The sequence below is a fragment of the Athene noctua genome, chromosome Z, assembly GCF_965140245.1.
Source record: "Athene noctua chromosome Z, bAthNoc1.hap1.1, whole genome shotgun sequence".
NCBI lineage: Eukaryota > Metazoa > Chordata > Aves > Strigiformes > Strigidae > Athene > Athene noctua.
Genome location: NC_134077.1, coordinates 16369828 through 16389278, shown reverse-complemented (window position 1 = coordinate 16389278; position 19451 = coordinate 16369828). Strand labels below are relative to the sequence as shown.

The 19451-nt window shown below is 41.7% G+C and overlaps 1 protein-coding gene across 1 annotated transcript in view; it reads left to right on the top strand.

Moving 5' to 3' along the window:
• The first annotated feature begins 3628 nt into the window (after window positions 1–3628).
• PLCXD3 (phosphatidylinositol specific phospholipase C X domain containing 3) overlaps window positions 3629–19451 on the top strand; it is an 80233-nt gene continuing 64410 nt past the window's right edge. The window contains exon 1 of the mRNA XM_074932700.1: window positions 3629–3796. Coding sequence (XP_074788801.1) covers window positions 3694–3796 — 103 coding nt within the window. The 5' untranslated portion in view covers window positions 3629–3693. The remainder of the gene's footprint in view (window positions 3797–19451) is intronic.

Here is a 19451-nt window from a genome sequence, read left to right as displayed (position 1 = left end):
ATTCATGATGAAAAGATAGTACGATTTCAAATTGCCTTCTCTTCATGGCACCTTCAGCGAGATCAGCATAGCTGTGAATAACAGAGCAAAGATGGTACTTTTCAGTATCTTGGCACTGCCTTTCATTTTTGTTGTACCTGGTCTGTCTTAAGCTTTTAAAGTATTTGATTCCTGGAATCCACTTTCTTTGACAGTTCAGACTTGTTATGTGTAGAGATTTCAGTAACTTGACCAAAAATGTGATTTTTATTTTTTTACCCTTTTTAAATAGGAACAAAGTTTGTATGGATTCTCTGATTTTGATTTACAGCTACCATTGTTTATAAATCAGTTAAAACTACTAAACCGGCAGATTCAAACTAAAACACAATAAGCTACTCTTCAATCAAGATAAGCAAATAGTTTTCTCTGTTTTTTTATTAAACTACTCCCAAGCAGATACATAGACAAATGCTGAAGTTTCAAACCACTGAAAAGCTCCAAAAAGCTACTTTTTAAAGTCAAAGCTTCCACATAAATGTCTCTCCAAGTTGCTGTAGAAATGTATTCCTCTTTCTGTCCCATAAAAGCGTCCTCTCCTATCCCACTTCCTCTAGATTATTTAAACCTGTGTTCTGACAAATTCAGAAACCAGTGACAGATTTTAAGCCTGATACTTTAGCAGTTACAGTGCATTAGAAACAGATGCAAACTATCTATAGTTAGAAAATCCAGACTATGAAGAACTTTACTTTGAGCATCAAAAAAAAAAAAAAAAAAAAAAAGAAGATACAAAAGCTCTAAGTACTCGTGGAAGCAAAGACCAACAAGTTTCTAGTCAGTGTAGAGAGGGACTTTTACAGTTCTCCAGTAAAGTAGAAAGCATTACTGAGAGACCTGGAATGATATCAGATAGTTCAGGTGTTATTACATATAATCATAAATTTTAAAATTACTGGGTTTTGCAGGTATTTGTTTTATTGTGCTCTGAGCTACACCCCAAAGCTTTAGAGAATGGAAGAGATCAACAAAAGTATTAGCAACATGTTTAACCTTTCAAAAAGCTGTATACTTCAGTTTTATCTCAGAAAAGATAGAACACATAGTGGAGTGGATAAAAATTCAGCAGCAGCTTTCCAGGTAACTAGTAAAATCCATTAATAACTTTGCCACTTAAACTGATTTGATCTAATCATGTTGTTAAAAACAGTCATTACTCCTAACTTGAATGTTCTCTAGAAATCTTGAATGATTTTTACTATAATTTCCTCCTGTTCTTTGAAGATGATGTAAAGTGACATCGTTCATGTTTAGGTCATTAGTGGGTTTTATGTCTTTCTATCCATTTTTTTTTTATTTACTAATACCAGTGATTTTGGAAGGGGCAGATTAGCATCCTAATAGGCAGGAAGAAATACTGTGAAAATTAAACGTCTCAGTGACTGTTTGCTTACTCCTCCCCCTTTTTCATGTACTACTCAACTCAGATTCAACATCTCCCCTGAGGTCAACCATCTGTTCATATTTCCCCAGTCAAATCCCACCTCAGGAGCTATTTCTGTTACAAAGTGTTAGTCAGCAACATTTCATTTATTGAACTACCTCAGAAATATTCACTTATTTTCCAAAACATCGTTCCATTATTTTGTAGCTGAAGGAGGAGTTTTTCTTCATATTTGCTCTGAAAACCTGGACAGAAAAAGAGGGTTACTATTAGTAGTTTTCTGAATTTTTATTTCCAAAGACAGCTGTTACAGAAAATGACTTGGAGTTGTTCACTGACAAGAAGCTCAACATGACCCAACAGTGTGCATCTGCAGCCCAGAAAGCCAACGGAAACCTGGGCTGCATCAAGTGTGACCAGCAGGTCAAGGGAGGGGATTCTCCCCCTCTACTCTGATCCCGTGAGACCCCACCTGCTGTGTCCAGCTGTGTCCAGCTCTGGGGCCCCAAACATAAGAAGGACATGGACGTACTCAAGCAGGTCCAGAGGAGACCACCGAGATGATCAGGGGGCTGGAGCACCTCCCCTATGAGGGCAGGATGAGGGAGTTGGTGTTGTTCAGCCTGGAGAAGAGAAGGCTCTGGGGAGACCTTATAGCGGCCTTCCAGTACTTAAAGGGGCTACAGGAAAGGTGGGGAGGGACTCTTTATCAGGGAGTGCAGGGACAGCACAAGGGGTAATGGTTTTAAGCTGAAAGAGGGTAGACTTAGATTAGATGTAAGGAAGAAATTCTTTACTGTCAGTGGTGAGACACTGGCACAGGTTTCCCAGAGAAGCTGTGGCTGCCCCCTCCCTGGCAGTGTTCCAGGCCAGGCTGGACGGGGCTTGGAGCAACCTGGGCTAGTGGAAGGTGTCCCTGCCCATGGCAGGGGGGGTGGCACTAGATGATCTTTGATGTCCCTCCCAACCCAAACCATTCCGTGAGCCTATGATTCTATGCTGAGTGAGAACACAAGTTATAGGACCACAGCTGACCCTTCTAGGAATTCAAGGTGGACTGATAACTGATCCTGGCTCAGGCATGGCTCTCTCCCGGCACTGTTTCTGACAGATCCACCGGGTGAATTTCAACACTGTGTATCAACGGCTTCGATGAAAAACAAACAGTTATGCTGAGGTCAGAAGCTCAGTCTTGTTATAACAGTTTAAGGTGGCTCACAAGTCTGTATCAGGTTCATTCATTCATTGATCAGGAGGCAGTAATGTAAATGCTTTGCTAATGCCAACTCTTAATACGTCTCCAAAGACAGATAGGTTGGGAATGAGAATGGACGATACTACTTTGGATCATCCTCAAGGACAGTAAAAATTTATTGCCAAAAATATTACGGATCTCCAAGGAATGTTCAAGTAAGGAGCATTTTTCTTTTTTCTTTTTTCTTTTTTTTTTTTTTTTTTTTTTTTTATTGTGAGTAGCCCACTGCAAAGGGAGAAGTGTGTATCAGAGGCAGACGAGCCTGCCACAGGAATCTGCCGTGAGGGGTGCCCAACTCCTACCCCAGAACTGATGGCCAAGGTCAGGGAGGTTATTGCAAAGTCTCAGAGCTGCGCGGGGAACAAAAGCCAGGCAGCGTCCCTAAACGCCATCCCAGGAGCGGAGCCTTGCCGGCCACGGCTCCGCGGCCCCGGCCGAGCTCTCGGGGGGCTCCGCTGGCTCCACTCGACCCGGGGGAACGGCGACGGGGCTGAGCCGGCCGCCTGGAGAGCTGCATGTCGGCGGGGGCCGACCCTGCTCCCCGCCCCGAACCCGCTCTGCTATTTCGGGTGGGCTCGCCCTGCCGAGAGCCCCGGGCCGCGCCGCCGGTGATGCCGCCCGGCCCCGCCGCTGAGAGGGCACACGGCGGCGCCGGCGGGGAGCGCGGCGGCGGCGGCTCCCAGCGCTCTCAGAGGAGGGCCCGGCGCTGCGCCGCGGGGAGGCGGCCGGGGGCAGCGCCCGGGCTCGGCGGGGCGGGGGGAGGCGGCGGGAGGCGGCGCCGGGCGGGGCCGGGACGGGGCCAGGAGGGTTGAAGCGAGCGGCGGCGGCGGGAGAGCGGCAGAGGCGCGGCAGCGGCGGCGGTGGCAGCGGCAGCGGCAGCGGCGGCAGCGGCAGCGGCGGCGGCAGCGGCAGCGGCGGCGGCGGCGGCGGCGGCGGCGGCGGCGGCGGCGGCGGCGGCGGCGGCGGCGGCAGCAGCAGCAGCAGCAGCAGCAGCAGCAGCAGCAGCAGCAGCAGCATGGCTTCGTCGCAAGGGAAGAACGAGCTGAGGTTCGCCGACTGGATGGCAGCTCTGCCCGGCAGCATCCACCGCATCCCGCTCACCAACCTGGCCATCCCGGGTAGGTGATCCCGTCTCCCCGCCCCGCCGCCGGGGCTGCGCCGGGGCGCGGAGCGTTGAGCACCTTTCGCTTCCTCACGCCCTGCTCTGGCTTTCCGCTTGAGATGCCTCGTCGTGCTCTGGCATGAGCCGGAGGGGCGGAGGGGTGCCCGCAGGACGCGGTTCCTGCGGCCCCAAACTGTAACGAACTTGGAGGTGATGGCTGGCGGGGCGCACGGGCTGCGCCTTGCTGTTTGTGTGCGGGAGGAGCGCCTTCCTGCACCGCTTTACTGGACCTCATGTATGACCAAAATGCCATGTGCTGCCTGTTCCCTCGTAAACTTGTGCCGCGAGGTCGGGTCCCAGCTCGGGAGGGGGGAGGGGGGGGGGCGGTGGGGTGCAGGTCTGCCGGCTGTCGTGAGGGTATTCAGATCGCACCGGTGTGCGACTTCATCTCGGGTCGCCTTCAGAAAACATCTGATCTCACCGTGAGAAATGGCAGGTCATGGTACTCTATGAACCCTTTCATTGCTGCACTCTCTGCATTTTTTTAGTAAGGTTTTAACTGTAACTGTAGACTTACACAAAATACATATCAGAATCCAAACCAGTAATTGATTCGGATGATCCCTGGTTTGAGGGAGCACCTCATTTTGCAAGGCATCTATCAGCATCTTGTCCCCTTTGAGATGTCTAACATGAATGAGGTTTCAGAGATGCTGAAGCTGTAACATCTCTTAAGCTCCTTATGAGAAATGCTCACTTCTTGCAAGTTTTGTGTAGCAGCTGCTCATGTTACAGCAATTTTTATAACACTAGTCAAAGGTATTTTTTTGAGACAATGTAATTGCAGCAGCTATTTGCTAGCATGTGTTTTCTATAGTTCCATTTAAACACCCGTGTGACCTTTTAAAATCATGTCTCTTAGTTTCTTACAGTTTACACAAGCTATGTCTAGTATTTTACTTGCTACACTGGGTTTTGCTATTGGTTGAATGTATTATGTATAAATTTGTGTCCCTCCAGGGCACAGGAATCAAGCATCTGTAACTGTTAATGTCAAAGTATGTTTGGTGTTAGTAACTTTTCATTAACCCACAAGCTGCGGAATGTTCTTACAGAATGTTGGCTGTGATGAGAAATGAGACTGAGATTCATTGGTCCTTGTCAAGTTAAATCTATTATTTTAGAGATTTTCTCTTGGTTTTGAGGACATTGTGATCAAACTTACTTGCTTCCAGATGCAAGAAATTGCATTACGTATTCCCTTTAACTGGCTTTCTTGACTGAAGCATCTTGAGGCCATACTGGTGCATCTTATCTCACCAAGATCTCTTAGCTACTTTCTCATAGCCTCTTTGTAAAATATAGGAGAGTTTTTCACAGTGGATGTTCTTCAGTGCTTTGGCAGTAATAATACAAGCTTTCGCTATTTGTTAACATGTTTACATTTTTGGCAAATACATAACCTACTGTGGGCTGTAAATTCCAGTTAATCCCAGTACAGCATTAAGCAGCAGGCACATTCTGCATCCTGTAAGTGCAAAGACTGACCCTTTACATTGGCAGAAGGGTTTTGTTCATGTAACAGCCATGCACAGTCTTGCTTTTTGTGAAATTAACAGCAAAACTTACATGACTTGAGTGGCATGGGGTTATAAGCTTAGAAATTTGCCCTTCTGTTATTGTACATTGACATAAACTTCACTTAACTGCCTATTTCACTTTTAAAATTTCAGCTTTGGCAAATAGAGCCTTATGGGGAGGGAGGCAATATGTTTCATATGAATTTGTCAGTTATGGAGCGTGGCACACAGGCTGTTATTATCTTCTAACAGCAGATTTATTATATTCAACATACAGTATGGAAATACACAATATTAGTACACAGGCAAACACTGGATTGATTTAATCCTTTAAGAAGAAATAACCTTTGAGACATTCATAATGTTTATTTAGAAGTTTCTTCCCATATGATCACAGCTGAACATTAATGCTAGGTGCACTTAATAACTATTAACATATAACTGCTATTCAAGTAATTAATGCAAGGAATATGTAGAATGCAAAACCTCGTATGTCAAATATTCATATTTTTAACTTGTGAATTTTCAACTGGTTTGGAAACTAACATTTAATAACTAATGTATTCATACAGTTACTGCTATATCTTCTAAATAGCATTTTGTTTACATTGCGCCTTTTTTTTTTTTTTTTCCCCCTTGCCAAAATAAGTTAACGGGGTTTTTTTGTTTGTTTGTTTGTTTGTTTTTGTTTTTTTTTCCGCCAGCAGGATGTAAACTTCCCTTACGCAGTAGGAATACCGATTTTGACCTTAATTCAGCAGGACAGAAGACAGTTCAGGAGCCAGAGTAACAGTGTGGTGCTAATGTTGAAGAAAACTATTAGCTTGAAAATGTTAGAATGAATTTTCCAAATGAATGTATCATCACTTACCCAATACAGGGGATGTTCCACTGTATTAGGGGAAAAATGTTTTATTAGAAATAATCAGTACTTTTCTCATTATTTAGAAGGAGTTCTTGGAACTGAGATGATACACTGTTTTTGCACAGACATGCATGTAATATTTTAACTGTTGCAAAGAGAAGCAGAAAACCCATAGTATTGTCATGATTGTATTTAAATGATACTGTTGAAGGTATGTTATGTTCATATTATATTTAAAAACATGATCAATCACACTTTTTTTTTCCCCTAATTTGTCAGTTTTTAAGCTTATGCAGTCACAAATTTATACTCTTTATCACCAGTTATGCTTCCAAGGTCAGTGCTGAGTTTTGTTAGTATTCCAGTAAATTCATTTATTCATTTCATTCTCTACAGTTCAAGCCAGGTACTATTGTTTTCCTAAAACCAGGAATCCAATAGATGAGGTGGAGATCTCTAATACAACTTGTGCCAGCTCTGTTAATCAGAAACTTTTCCATTTGCATTTCTTCCAAATATGAGGATGATGTGTTATACCATGACATTTTCTTCTTTCCTTGTGCTGTCTATGTCTGTGTTCTCTTGCACTGCAAATGGCAGATTTTCCTCAAGTGAAGGATACCATTAGAAAATAATAGTGTACAGTACTTGGGAATAAAATAATCTCTTCGCTTCCAGAAAATACCATGCATATTTAGTCTTTTATTGCCATGACAATTAGAACAATGACAGGATATATTCTTAGGACTGCAGCCCAAGGTGTGTGTCTCCTAGCATGTGTAAACTGCCTTTTATGTTAAAAGATCTGCCTAGCTAAACTCACAACAGTCTGGTGAAGAAAAAAAAGTGGAGGATTGTAGATTGTTTTTGTTGTTGGTTGGGGGAGAGGGGTGGGAAATATTTTTTGGTACTTGGTAAAATGCAGTTTTGTTCAAAGCCTGTGCCTCTTTGACCAGGGTAAGAAGTAGTTTTTTTGTTGATAATGTATGTTTATAGAACTGAAATCTTTGTGCTCCGAGATAAAGGCTAGAAGGTGAGGTATAGAGAGCCTGTGTATTCTGCTGTGTTAATGCCCTTTTCTTAATCCGGGCTGAGCGTATAAACTATGTGCAATGCAGTAAAGTAGACATCAGTAGGCAGCATTTCCTTATGAATTGAGACCCACTTACTGATCAATTAACTTTCTTACTGACAATCTGTAAATATGTATCTAGTTTTATATCAGTGTTAGTTTTTGTACAAATAATACGTGTAATACATGTTGCCTTTTCGCCTGATGTTAGTATTCCAAACTCCTGAGAAGTCTAGAAGAATAATTTGTGATGGAAAAAAGTATTTTCCTCCCCAAGTAACTAATCCGTCCACCAAAATTTGTGCTAGCCTAAGACCTGCCATATGAGCAATCCTGATGTGTGCTAGAGACATGTGTGTTCTTCATATAATGCAGATAAAATCTTCTGAATGAATTTGAGACCCAAAATATTCCTTGAGTGCATAATTTTGAGTTGGGACTCCAGGTTCTTGTTTCATAGGAAAGTTTTCTACTTTCTTCGAGCAGATGAAACCTTTGGCCACAGTATTTGCTCTTGTCACTGGAGGATTCACTGTGAATCCTTAGTGAAAATTATTTTCACAGTGATACCAGCTTGGCAGCTATGTTTGCTGAATGTTCCTTATGAGGAATGCACAGGACCTGACTGGTTTCTTTTGTTTCTCAGATGATTTTTTTTTTTTTTTTTAAATTTTGACCTATAAAGTTCTTTGTCTATCAGCCAGAAAACAATTACTAGACACAGCAGAGCTAAAGTTGGCTCACTTTAAATAAGAAGCTGTTGGAAGGTGGAATTTTTTGTTACCCATCTTCAGAAAGAGAATCTGAGACTTGAAATTTGTATTTTCCACTGTCTCACTATCAGCATGCTTTGAAAAGAAAGAGCAAGACTTCATACAGAATTAGTTTGCAAAAAGGGAGGATGTGTGATAGTGTCAAAGGTGTATTAAGAGATGGGAGATGGTACAAGGAGACTTGGGAAAAGCATGCATGTTATTGTATTTTATATTTTAGTTGTATTTTATATTTCAGTTGGTTTTTGAATGACAGGACTTCTGAGGTAAAATAACACTGTTTCAAATATTTTAAATTCCTGTCTTCTGTTGTAATAACTTGAAATTGTTTAAGTAATTGCTTTTTGGGCAGACACTTCTCATTCTCAGCCCCACGGGCTAGAAATACTTCCTTGTTGGCTATATAGATAGGCAACACTGACTGTTTAAATGTTATTAGGGAGCTCTTTAATTTTGAGCTGGAACAGCCAATAAAATTGGATGTTCTTAGAGTGAAGAGTGATTGTCTTTGGGAAGCAAGTGGGACCTGTTTCATCCTTGTCTGTCCACTAGTGATGAACAGAGTACCTCCACTTCACTTGCCAGGTCCGATTCTGTACAAAATTAGCTCCTCTAAGAACCATAAACTGATGATGTGGGTAAACTTACATATAAACCTATAATGCAGGTTTCCCGTTCGTTTTTGACATGCATGTAAGTATCTAGAAGAACTGTTTCTTTTTCCAGTGCACCCTTTACTCTATTTCAGTGTTCTACCTGAAGTACTTTATTCTCTGCTCAGAAAATGAACAAAGATCTTCATAACTGACCTTCCTAACTTTTTTAGGCTAATTCTCTTCTTCCTTGTTGATGGTTGTCTTTTTACATAATTTTTCTCCACAAAACAGTCTCTCACTGGCCCTGCACATGCTAATGTGCCATTTCCAACCCTTTCAGAAATATTTCTGTGGATACAGTTTCCTGTGTCATTCAGTATTTATTTCCCTTGCTGTGACGTGTTTCTAGCATGCACAAAATTAAGCTGTTTGGTTCAAAAATTTAACAGTTCAAGCCCTTCAGTTACTTGCCCATCTGCTACGAGAGTAATTTGAAACTGCCTTTGCTTCGTTTCCCAACAGGAGCTGTTTATTTAATCCCGCAATCTCTGTCTGCTCTGTCTCCTGTGGCTTAGTTCCAGCAGAGCTGGCTTCTTCTCTGACCTGCCTTGCGTCCCACCACCATGGCAGGTGCAGCAGAGGGAATGGCTTTATTGCCATCTGGAGTTATTCCTCTGTTTCCACCTCATTGAATTTCTGTTTTATTTCATCTCTTGGCTGAAAACTTCTTAACTGTTCTCTGCATCTAGACTGCCCTTCTGACAATTTTTACCTTTGTGTTTGGTATGTGGTTTATGTTTGGTAACATACTACAGTTCTTACTGTAGTGCAACTTGTACTGCGTCTTTCACACAAAATGATACTTGCTTTGAAGATGCTCAGACACACCCAACTGTGCAAGTATTCAAAAATGTGGGTACAAAGTAGACAAAGTTATGGAGACTATAACTTTAAGACCCCCAAGAGGGCTATGTAGTTTCTTCTACTAGAAATTGATTGTATGTATTTACTAAATCTGAAAAGTATTTATTAAACAGATTCATGTTTAACAGTTCTGCTCTTCAAAGAGTAGCCTGTTCCAGGGAGAATAACCTCCATGCCCATCTTTTCCTTTCTTCAAAGTAGGTACAAATTATGGATGCTTAAGTTGTGATCATATCTGCTTGTACAGTTCTTATAGTAAAGCCCATGGGACGTTACAAAGCATATAATTTGGAAGAAAGATAGTTCAAAATATGGAAGTTTGTATTTGAATCTAAACTTTTGCAAGGTTGAATGTTTTTTTTGTTTGACACTGTAGCATATCTTGGTTTAATCTTATCTTTTCCATTATTTTGAAGAGTTGTGTGGTATCAGCTAAGAACTGTACAGACACACTGAAATGCTGGGGTAAGTCAATGTAAACAAAGGTAACAAAGCACTTCTTTTCCCCTCTCAAGTAGCCTGCCAAAAATGGGAATCACTAGTGATTTCCTCCAGGGGATGCCCATCTGCAATAAGGGCTGTAAGGAGGTTCCAGGGAACTATAGTCTGACCTTGGTGCTGGGGAAGGTTATGGAGCAGATCATCTTGGGTGCCATCACATGTATGGGACAACGAGGTGATCAGGCCCAGCATGGGTTTATGAAAGGCAGGTTCTGCTTGACTAACCTGATGTCCTTCTGTGATAAGGTGGCCTGCTTAGTAGATGAGGGAGAAGCCATGAATGTTGTTTACCTAGACTTTAATAAACCCTTTGACACCATTTCCCACAGACTGCTCCTGGAGAAACTGACGGCTCACGGCTTGGACAGGTGTACACTTCTCTGGGTAAAAAATTGTCTGGATGGCCGGGCCTAAAGACTGGTGGTGAATGGGGTTAAATCCAGTTGGCGGCCAGTCCCAAGAGGTGTTCCCCAGGGCTCAGTAGCAAGGCCAGTTCTGTTTAATACCTTTATCAATGATCTGGACGAGGGTATCCAGTGCACCCTCAGTAAGTTTGCAGAATGTTGATCTGCTTGAGGGTAGGAAGGCTCCTCAGAGGGATGTGGACAGGCTGGATCGATGGGTTGAGGCCAGTTGTATTGAAATTCAACAATTGTGACTCCTGTACTTGGGTCACAACAACCTCTTGCAATGCTACAGGCTTGGAGAAGAGCAGCTGAAGAGCTGCCTGGCAGAAAAGGACCTGAGGGTGTTGGTTGACAGCCGGCTGAACATGAGCCAGCAGTGTGCCCGGGTGTCCAAGGCAGCCAACAGCGTCCTGGCTTGTATCAGAAATAGTGTGGCCAGTGGCGAGCAGGACTAGGGAAGTGATTGTCCCCCTGTACTCAGCACTGCTGAGGCTGCACCTCGAATACTGTGTCCAGTTTTGGGACCCTCACTACAAGAAAGGTATTGAGGTGCTGCAGCATGTCCAAAGAAGAGCAACAAAGCTCATGAAGGGTCTAAAGCACAAGTCTTACCAGGAGTGGATGAGGGAACTGGGGTTGTTTAGCCAGGAGAAAAGGAGGCTGAGGGGAGACCTTATTGCTTTCTACAACTACCTGAAAGGAGTTTGTAGCAGGGTGGGTGTCAGTCTCTTCTCCCAAGTAACAAAGGATAGGACGAGAGGATTTAAGCTCATGTTGCACCAAGAGAGGTTTAGATAAGGTATTAGGAAAAATTTCTTCACTGAAAAAGTATTAAGCATTGGAACAGGCTGCCCAGGGTATTTAAACGTTGTGTAGATATAGTACTTATGGACGTGGATTAGTGGTGGACTTATCAGTGTTAAGTTAACAGTTGGACTCAGTGATCTTTAAAGTCTTTTCCAACCTAGATCATTCTATGATTTCAGTGATGAATAGTTTCTGCACTTTCATGTATTTATGCTTCTGATAGAAAACTGGTGCTGTGTATGTTTGCACAGCTATTCCACTTGTGGTCATATTTCACATTTTAATAGTAAGGGTTCAGTTTCCTTACTGGATATAGATAAATAGCAAAGAAATAATTTGTGCCAAGAAGTGGTTGGTTAATCTGAAGTTCTAAATAATTTAATTTTTTTCTACCATTTTCCACATGGAAGAACAGCTAAACAACAAAACTGTTAAATTGCAGTTTATAATACCAATAGTAACCCCTCCTTAAATTGTCATTTGTCCAAAATGCTTGAGGCATTCTTTGTTCCCTCCTAGATTAGTGCCTGGTAGATGAGGACTAAATGTTGAAAGGTACTGATGACTGCCAGCTTCCTTGGAAGCTGACATTCCTCGGTATTCCATCATCTCAGGTTCAGCTATCCAAAGAGAATGTTCACTGAAATGTTCGTACTGTAGCGAAATGTCATAGCTACTTAAAAGTTGGTTTTCTTTAGGTGAAACGGAATATATTGTTTTTTCTCTTTGAAAGTACAGGTTTAGTCTTTTTCTGTTTGTTCTAAAAACATCTCAGAGTTTTCACTGTGATCTAACTTTTAAGAAAATTACTAGAACAGTTTTTAGATGCTTTGCCACCTTTTAAAACACCTCTGTTCATATTAAATAAAGTTTAATCTTTGCTTCGTCTGATCTCTTATCTGGATAGATTGCATACCTCATGAGTAAATACTTCATCTTAGTGTTTCAACTATGAAATGAAACATCACAGAATATCTTGAAAAAGAGAAAGGAGGAAAGAAAAAAATGGATTTCCTTAGTTTCTAAGGAAACTAAGATTTCCTTAGACCTTAGTTGCGGTTTCAGTCTTCGCTCCTATCTGTGCGTGACGCGTATGATGTTTCAGATGACTGGAGATGTATGACATGTGGCAGCTATGAAGGTGAAAACCAATCCACGAAGTTTATTGGATTATGAATTTTTGCTTCAGATTTTAAAAAGCCAAAATAAAGGGCACGGAACTAACCTGCTCTTAAATAAATTCTTCAGCTTTTTTTTTTTTTTTTTTCCCCCAAAATATGAAACTGTTGGCTTAGGGCCTCAAAGTGTATTAGTTTGTTGGTTTGCTAAATCCTTTTGCTAAAACTTCCTGTTCTTCAAAAATACACACTTCAGACTAGTCTGGATGTTCACACCAAAGCCAAATGACATGTTTGTAAATCTTCTGAACTAGCGTGTGAGTAGAATTGTCTTCTGGTGTTTCACTTGGATGCCTGCCACTAAAGGGTAGAAGAGAAATGGAGAAGTTTTAGTAATTTTCATTATCTGTGAAGCTACTGTATGATCTTTAGAAAGCTGTTAGAAATCTTTGCCATTTTTTTTTGTCTTTGTAGACTGCAGCTGGTAATCTGAAGAATACTACAGATACTGAGGCAGGTCTTGTTCTTAGGAGGATAACTGGGTTAGGAAGTGTGCTCCATGGGTTGTGGAACATTTCACTGACCCCTAGGCAGTGCTTTGGGAGAAAGGCCATTTGTCTGTTTCACACTGCAAAGCTCACACAAGCTTTTGGTGGAGTGTTGCTCTCCAGCCATGTTAATAATACCCAGAAGTTGCTTTGTCAGCAGAGGAAAAGTTTGAGTAGATAGTGACTCTAGTTGCTAGTGCAGGAATCCCAACATGTTTGCTATTTTAGGATCAGTCTTGTTTCTGTTGAAGCCCTTAAATTTTGCAAGACTGTTCTAACTATGTAGATCATATTCATAAGTACTGTCTCAGAAGCCATGGCAAACTGGGGAGGTGATGTTCCTTAAATATTGTGTGTGTCCACGCATGTTCTCATCATGTGATCCAAAAAAATTAGTATTTTGCATTGTTTCCTTCGAACTGTCTGCTTTGACATCTCAGAAGTGGCTTGTTTATGGATGATGGACAGATCAGGAGATCACTTTAAAGCTACTGCAGAAGACATCTGCTAGTTGCTTTTTCCATTGCTGGAAAGCAAGGAGGACTACATTTGCACTCTGTATTGCAGTGCAGTGAGAATGAATCATTAGTGCACTGAGGTGAGCTGCATTTGAACAGAAACTCCTCGGTTACCGTCAGCCAAAAAAAGGAGGAAGGTGTTGACTAGAAGTTCTCCTGGAGGTAAAGATCTAACCTGGACATTGAATAACAGATGTTGTGGGTTTGCCTGTGTTCATCTCTGTATCCTCATTGCACTGCTTTTAGGGAGTTGCATAATTGGATCCCCAGAACCTCTTCTCAGTGGGTGCATGCTGGAATTAGCTGTGCTTGCATATGTGTATTGGGCCTCAGAGCGCACACCACAGCAGTCAGCAGTGCATTTTTTTGGTCAACAAATTGCATGTTTAAAGTCAGAACTACTTAGACCATGTAAGTATGTGAACCCATCTGGAATTTTCTGTTTTGGCAGTGTTTGTGGGTTGTTTTGTTTTTTTAATGCTTCAGATTTTCCCCAAGTTGATATAGTTCTCTCACCATCTCTAGGACTGAAGTGCAGGCTTTTCCAACGGCACAGAGATGCTCAGTTTTGATAAACTTAAATCTTCAAAGCATTGCTCAGTTGGAGTTCTGACTTACTCTGCCTCTGATGCAAAATTGACAGCCTTTATGCTTTGCAGTAGGAGAGTTTGCCTCAAATTGAGTCCTGCATGGGATGGAAATGTGGAGCATATGTATTTTGACCTTCTAGTCATGCTTCAAGGCTTATGTAGTAGTATAGACTCTTGCTGTGATAGGGAGCTGGACTCGTGCTGCTAGCCAAGTGTTATTTAGTGCATGTGCCTAGTGAATGTTTTCAGAAATGTTTTATAAGTTGACAATAAAGAAGGAGAAATCAAGCCAGCTTCAGTAATTTTTGGATGTAGCTGTCTTATAGGGGAAACAAGCCAAGAGACACTGTGAAAGACATAAACAGTGCGTATACATATGAATGCTGTTGCTTCTAGCGTGCAGAGGCAGGAATCCCTTTAGATTGTTATATGGAGAAAACTGGGATTTCTAAGATCAGTTTGAATGAACTGTCTGTCAATGATGCAGGGTCTTCTGGCTGGAAACTATGTGAATAGGAACCCATAAAACGAGACACTGTCTTATTTAAGAGCTCGGGATGATATGGTGGTGGTACTGAGGAGAAATGGTTTGCTTTTGTGCCATTGTGTATTTGGCCATGTCAAATCCTCCTGCTCTATGTGGGTCAGAAAAGTCACTGAAAGGTTGGCTGGTCTGGTCCACCTTATGATTTCAATTTCTAGCTGTTTGTTAAAGTCATACCTACATGACAAAAATCTTTGAAGTTGCATCCTTTAATAAGGCAGTAGTAACCTCTGCTGTAGGAGAGTGAGTTCAGTTTTACAGGAGAGCTGTGTTGGTACATGGACAAATAAACATAACGAGTATTAAACTGAGCCAGGTTACATGGTATGGGAGATGCAAGATGAGAAGTGGTGTGCTAGAGGACATCGAAGGTGCCACTGGTTTAGTGCCCTGGCTCTGGTGTCTTCTCTGATCTGTGTCAGGGAAATGGTTTAAGGACGAGGTGAGAATAAAGGGATATTCCCCCCACCACATATATCCCCTTACTATTCTAGCCTGTGGATTTCTTGAGCCAGAAGGTTCCATCCAAACTGTTATGTTGTATAACCTCTGATGGACTCCTTTTCCATTGGCTTTCAAGACAGCTGTGTCCATTAGTCTGTAAGGCTGGAGTAGGGACTTTCCTTGTTCCCCGTGGCTGCTGGAGAGTGTGAGGTTTGTGCAGTTGTGGGGAGAGGGCGCAAGGGTTTGTGACACTGGTTCAGTAATGGGAGAATGTGACTGGGACAAGAGAGGACTGAGACAAGCCTGGGTCCCTGCTTCTGGGACTGCTTAGTTTTTTGACACTGAATAGATACTGGAGAGAACTACAGAACCTGCGCTGGAAGCAGTTGATGCAGTCTGAATGCCTCTTTCCTAGCTGAACATGGTAGTTCGTCTTGTGGTCTCCTGGGTCCTGTGAATCTCACCCACTGCTGCAGAGATTTAGGGGCATGACTGGAGGACATCCTCTTCATTTTCCCAATGCTCAGTAGTTTCTGGCTATTTACGATCCATATAAATCAACATTTCTTTGTCCTGGAGGAAACATATATCTCTTTGACACGCATACATTTTGTCACCTACCCTAGAGGAACTAACACTTGGGGTGGCCTCTTTCCAGCCCAGCCTGCTTCTGAAAGTAAGTTTTCAGGCAACAATAAGCCACCAGTGTAATTTTCAGAACTGGATTTTATCTTTGTTTGGCATTGCTTTTCCAGATGTGCCAAGAGAGATAAGATTTCTTAATCTTTAATCTACCTTTCTAGGCTGTGAATTACCTTGAATTTTATCAGAGAGAGGGGAGGTGATGCAGTTTTGTTGTCATTTTAAGGTTTTAATAATAGATGTTTTCATATTTTGAATGGTATTCAGAAGCGCTGATAAACAGACTTAATGCCTTGAAAGCAACTTCTCAGTTCGAGAGATAATGCCCTTTCCTTTTGAAATTGCTATTGTCTACAAGACTATGCTGTTCCTGGAAGACAGAAACCAAGAAGCTAAACGCAATCCCTTTTACATCATGCTTTCCTTCGGGTGTCATTTTAACTCTGTCTTAAGTATGAGATACAGGCTGGAAATACTTTGTTAGAGAATATTTAAAGCCAGTAGAAATATGGAGAAGTATTCTTCTAACGTGGAAATCACATTTAAAAGTAAGTGGGGATAGGCTAGCAATTATGTCACTCTGTCTCAGGTAGTAATTTGTGACCTGTGTTATAATCTAGGAGACAAAGTAATGTGTTTTCAAAACCCACCAACTTTTGGACAAACCAGGATAGATCCAGGAGGCAGAGAAGGCAACATTATGCTTGAACATCATGCTTTTTTGCATGAGTTCAACCCAGTTCACAGTTAAGTTTGGGTGGGTTTTTTGTTTGATTTCATTTTGGACAGTTTATTGGATAATAGAATTAACCGACTGCCAGGAGAAATTTTGACATTAGTCTCACTGGGCCTGACTTTCCACTGTCTTGTACCACATGTAAATGCAGATCTGTAAGAAGTGTTACTAAATCAGAGCAGTAACTGTGTATTTTTACTTCGTGCAACATGTAACTGAGTCTGTCTTGGTTAGTTCTTGATGAATAAATTGCTCAGAGCAGGCAATGCTGATTAGATGATGGACTTAAATATGGCCCTCTAAAATACCCAGTGCAACCCATTTGTCAGAAAGATAAGTACCATCTTATGTTGCTTCCAGTCTTTAAGTGAACCATTATTAAATAGCTACATGAAAGAAAAAATAATCTGTCTTCAAAGTGAAAAAAACACAAGCTTTACAATTCAGCCTTATCCAAATATTCCATTGTCTTTGATTATGACTTAAATATAAATTAGGGAGCTACTACAGAAAAGCAGGATTTGAGATTTTACCTATTGCATTTTGAAGTCAACTGACAGACATGCTGATGACTAATAGTGCTAGATCAGGGCCTTAGTTATTGTAATGAATTAAGGAACATGCAGAAGAGGAGGAAATAGCATATAATCTAATCTTTTTTGAGACAGTATGCTATGAAATGCCACTAAGTAATATTTTGGTTTCGGTCTGCATTATAATGATACTGAAGCCAGCTGGCCTTTCACAGACTTGCTCTTTACTGTAAAATTAAGAAAATATGAGAGGCTTTCAAATGTATTAACATTTATCTATAATAATATGTTTTTATATTTAGGCAGCAGTATTCCTAAAACAAGCTAGCTTATTGTCAACGTCTTAACATATCTTTTAAGATGTTCATATAATTGAAGTCTGGAGAACTCTTGGGACAAGTAAAGGGTGTAGTTTCTGGGTTTTGTCTCCCAGTTCAAATGTAGTGATTTGTTCCTGGGTTTGCTATGGAATTGAGATACACGTAGAAACAGAAAATATTCTCCAAAAGAGGGCTTTAAAATGTCCATGGTGTATTTAAGGCCATGTATGGTTGTTTCATGACAGAAGTATTGGTTTGTTTTCTGAAGCCTTGGAGCACCAAGGCTCTCTTTCCCTTTTGAACAGCTTCTTACAAAAGACTTGCTTTGGTTCCTGATCTTGGCTGGATTTTCACATCATATTACTAACTGTGGTATAGTCTGAAAACAAGTAGTTTAAATAATACTGAGGTGCAATGGGAGAGAAGAAGAGCAGCTGTCAGAAACACAGCATAGATTTGTGTATCACATTAAGGATTTATGGAGTTTTTGATGCCTGGACTGGGTGCTGAGAAGAACAGTAAAGCTGGAGATCTTTGAGATATCACAGAGCAAGTGACCAGACTGGGTGACTTTGATACTAGCCCAGCTGAAGTGCAGCAGACATGTCTCTCTAGTGATGTGTAAAAGCACTGATGATTGGTGGTATCACTGAGCTAGGACAGAGCTTCTGACTTCTGGCTTTTGCTGATGCTTCCAGAGGGAGATATGAGATCAGATTCAGTACAGCGGTCTTACAGCCAAAGACACGTACTTAAAGCTTGTCTAAAAGAAACAGTCAGAGCATGGAAAGCATGTGCATCATTTAACCATCTCCATAACTTCTGTACTGAACACAAAGTGTGAAGGATTTATATTCTGTATTACAACAAAATGTTTTCTATGTTTAATGGACCAGAAAACTAAATGGCTTGCTTAAAATGGGGGAGGCTGAGGCAGGAGTGTTATAGATCTTAACTTAGTGACTTAGCCTTTGAACCATACTTTTTCCTAAACAGTAGTGTAGTTTAGAATTTATGTATTCCGCTCTGACAGTGAATTACAGTGTTGTATAATAGAGGACAAAGAGGGTATCCAAAGCTTCTCATGACAGCTGACGTGTTAGATTTTGGTGTCTTGTATGTGAGACTTCTGTGGTTTGCACTTTGTCATACCATCAGCAAAAGGAAACATTTCCCACAGGAAAGCAATACATGTTCATTAGTCATCAGCGGGTGTGATGGCATATGGAGCGCTAGATTATATCGCCCACCTCTGAGGTGGTTTCTGAAGAGAAGGATCACTCAGAGGCAAGATAGATCATAAGCGATTGTGGCAGATCCCTGCAGGTTAGAGAACGAGCCATAGCAGATGAGGTTTCTGGCCTCGTTTGAAAAGCAAAGAAAGTGTTACAGCAGCATCAGTTACACGGGACATTTGCAAGGTCTGCAGAGGAAGGGCTGGCCAGTTAGCAACAAATTCTGAGTTACGTTAAGGGTTGTGTATGTTGTCCAGTGGAGTTATGTGCAAACACTGCCTTGCTGTTGCACTGAATGTTGTTTCCTGGTGCCATCCAGCAGTACTTCTTCCCCTCTCAGTGGTTGAGCCACAGACAGCTGGTTTTATCTGTGTCCTTCAGTCACCCAGGCAAAGAACCAGAAGGGTGAGGTTTGTTTCCTAAAGTGAAGATTGTTGAGTAAGTTGTGTATCACTGTATTCTTTAATACATGCTAGTGGGGAGTGGGACAAGGTGTGAGCACTCAAAAGTCTCCTCTAGCCCTGTCTGAAAGCTTGAAGGAACCAGTAGTTTGATCCATTCACCCAAAATCATGTGAGAGAGGGAATATAGTAAGTTAAAAGATGAATAAATACACTGAAGGCTGGAGGGATGAGGACAAGCCATTTAGGTTACTACCGTAAATCCCTGCCTGCAGATTAGAGGGTGAGCACTGACAGATTTAGCTCCCATCTCTTTGCAAAACATTGCTTCAGAAAGCATCTAAAGTGAAGCCCAGGAGTGGTTTGCTGACTGATTTCACTTCTAAGACTTGAGCAAAAGTGAAGGAACACTTAATTTCTGGGTTTTGTCTCCCAGTTCAAATGTAGTGATTTGTAGCTCAGAAAGAGGGGACACATATTATGCTGTTAATGGGAAAATAAGTGAAATTTACTGTAA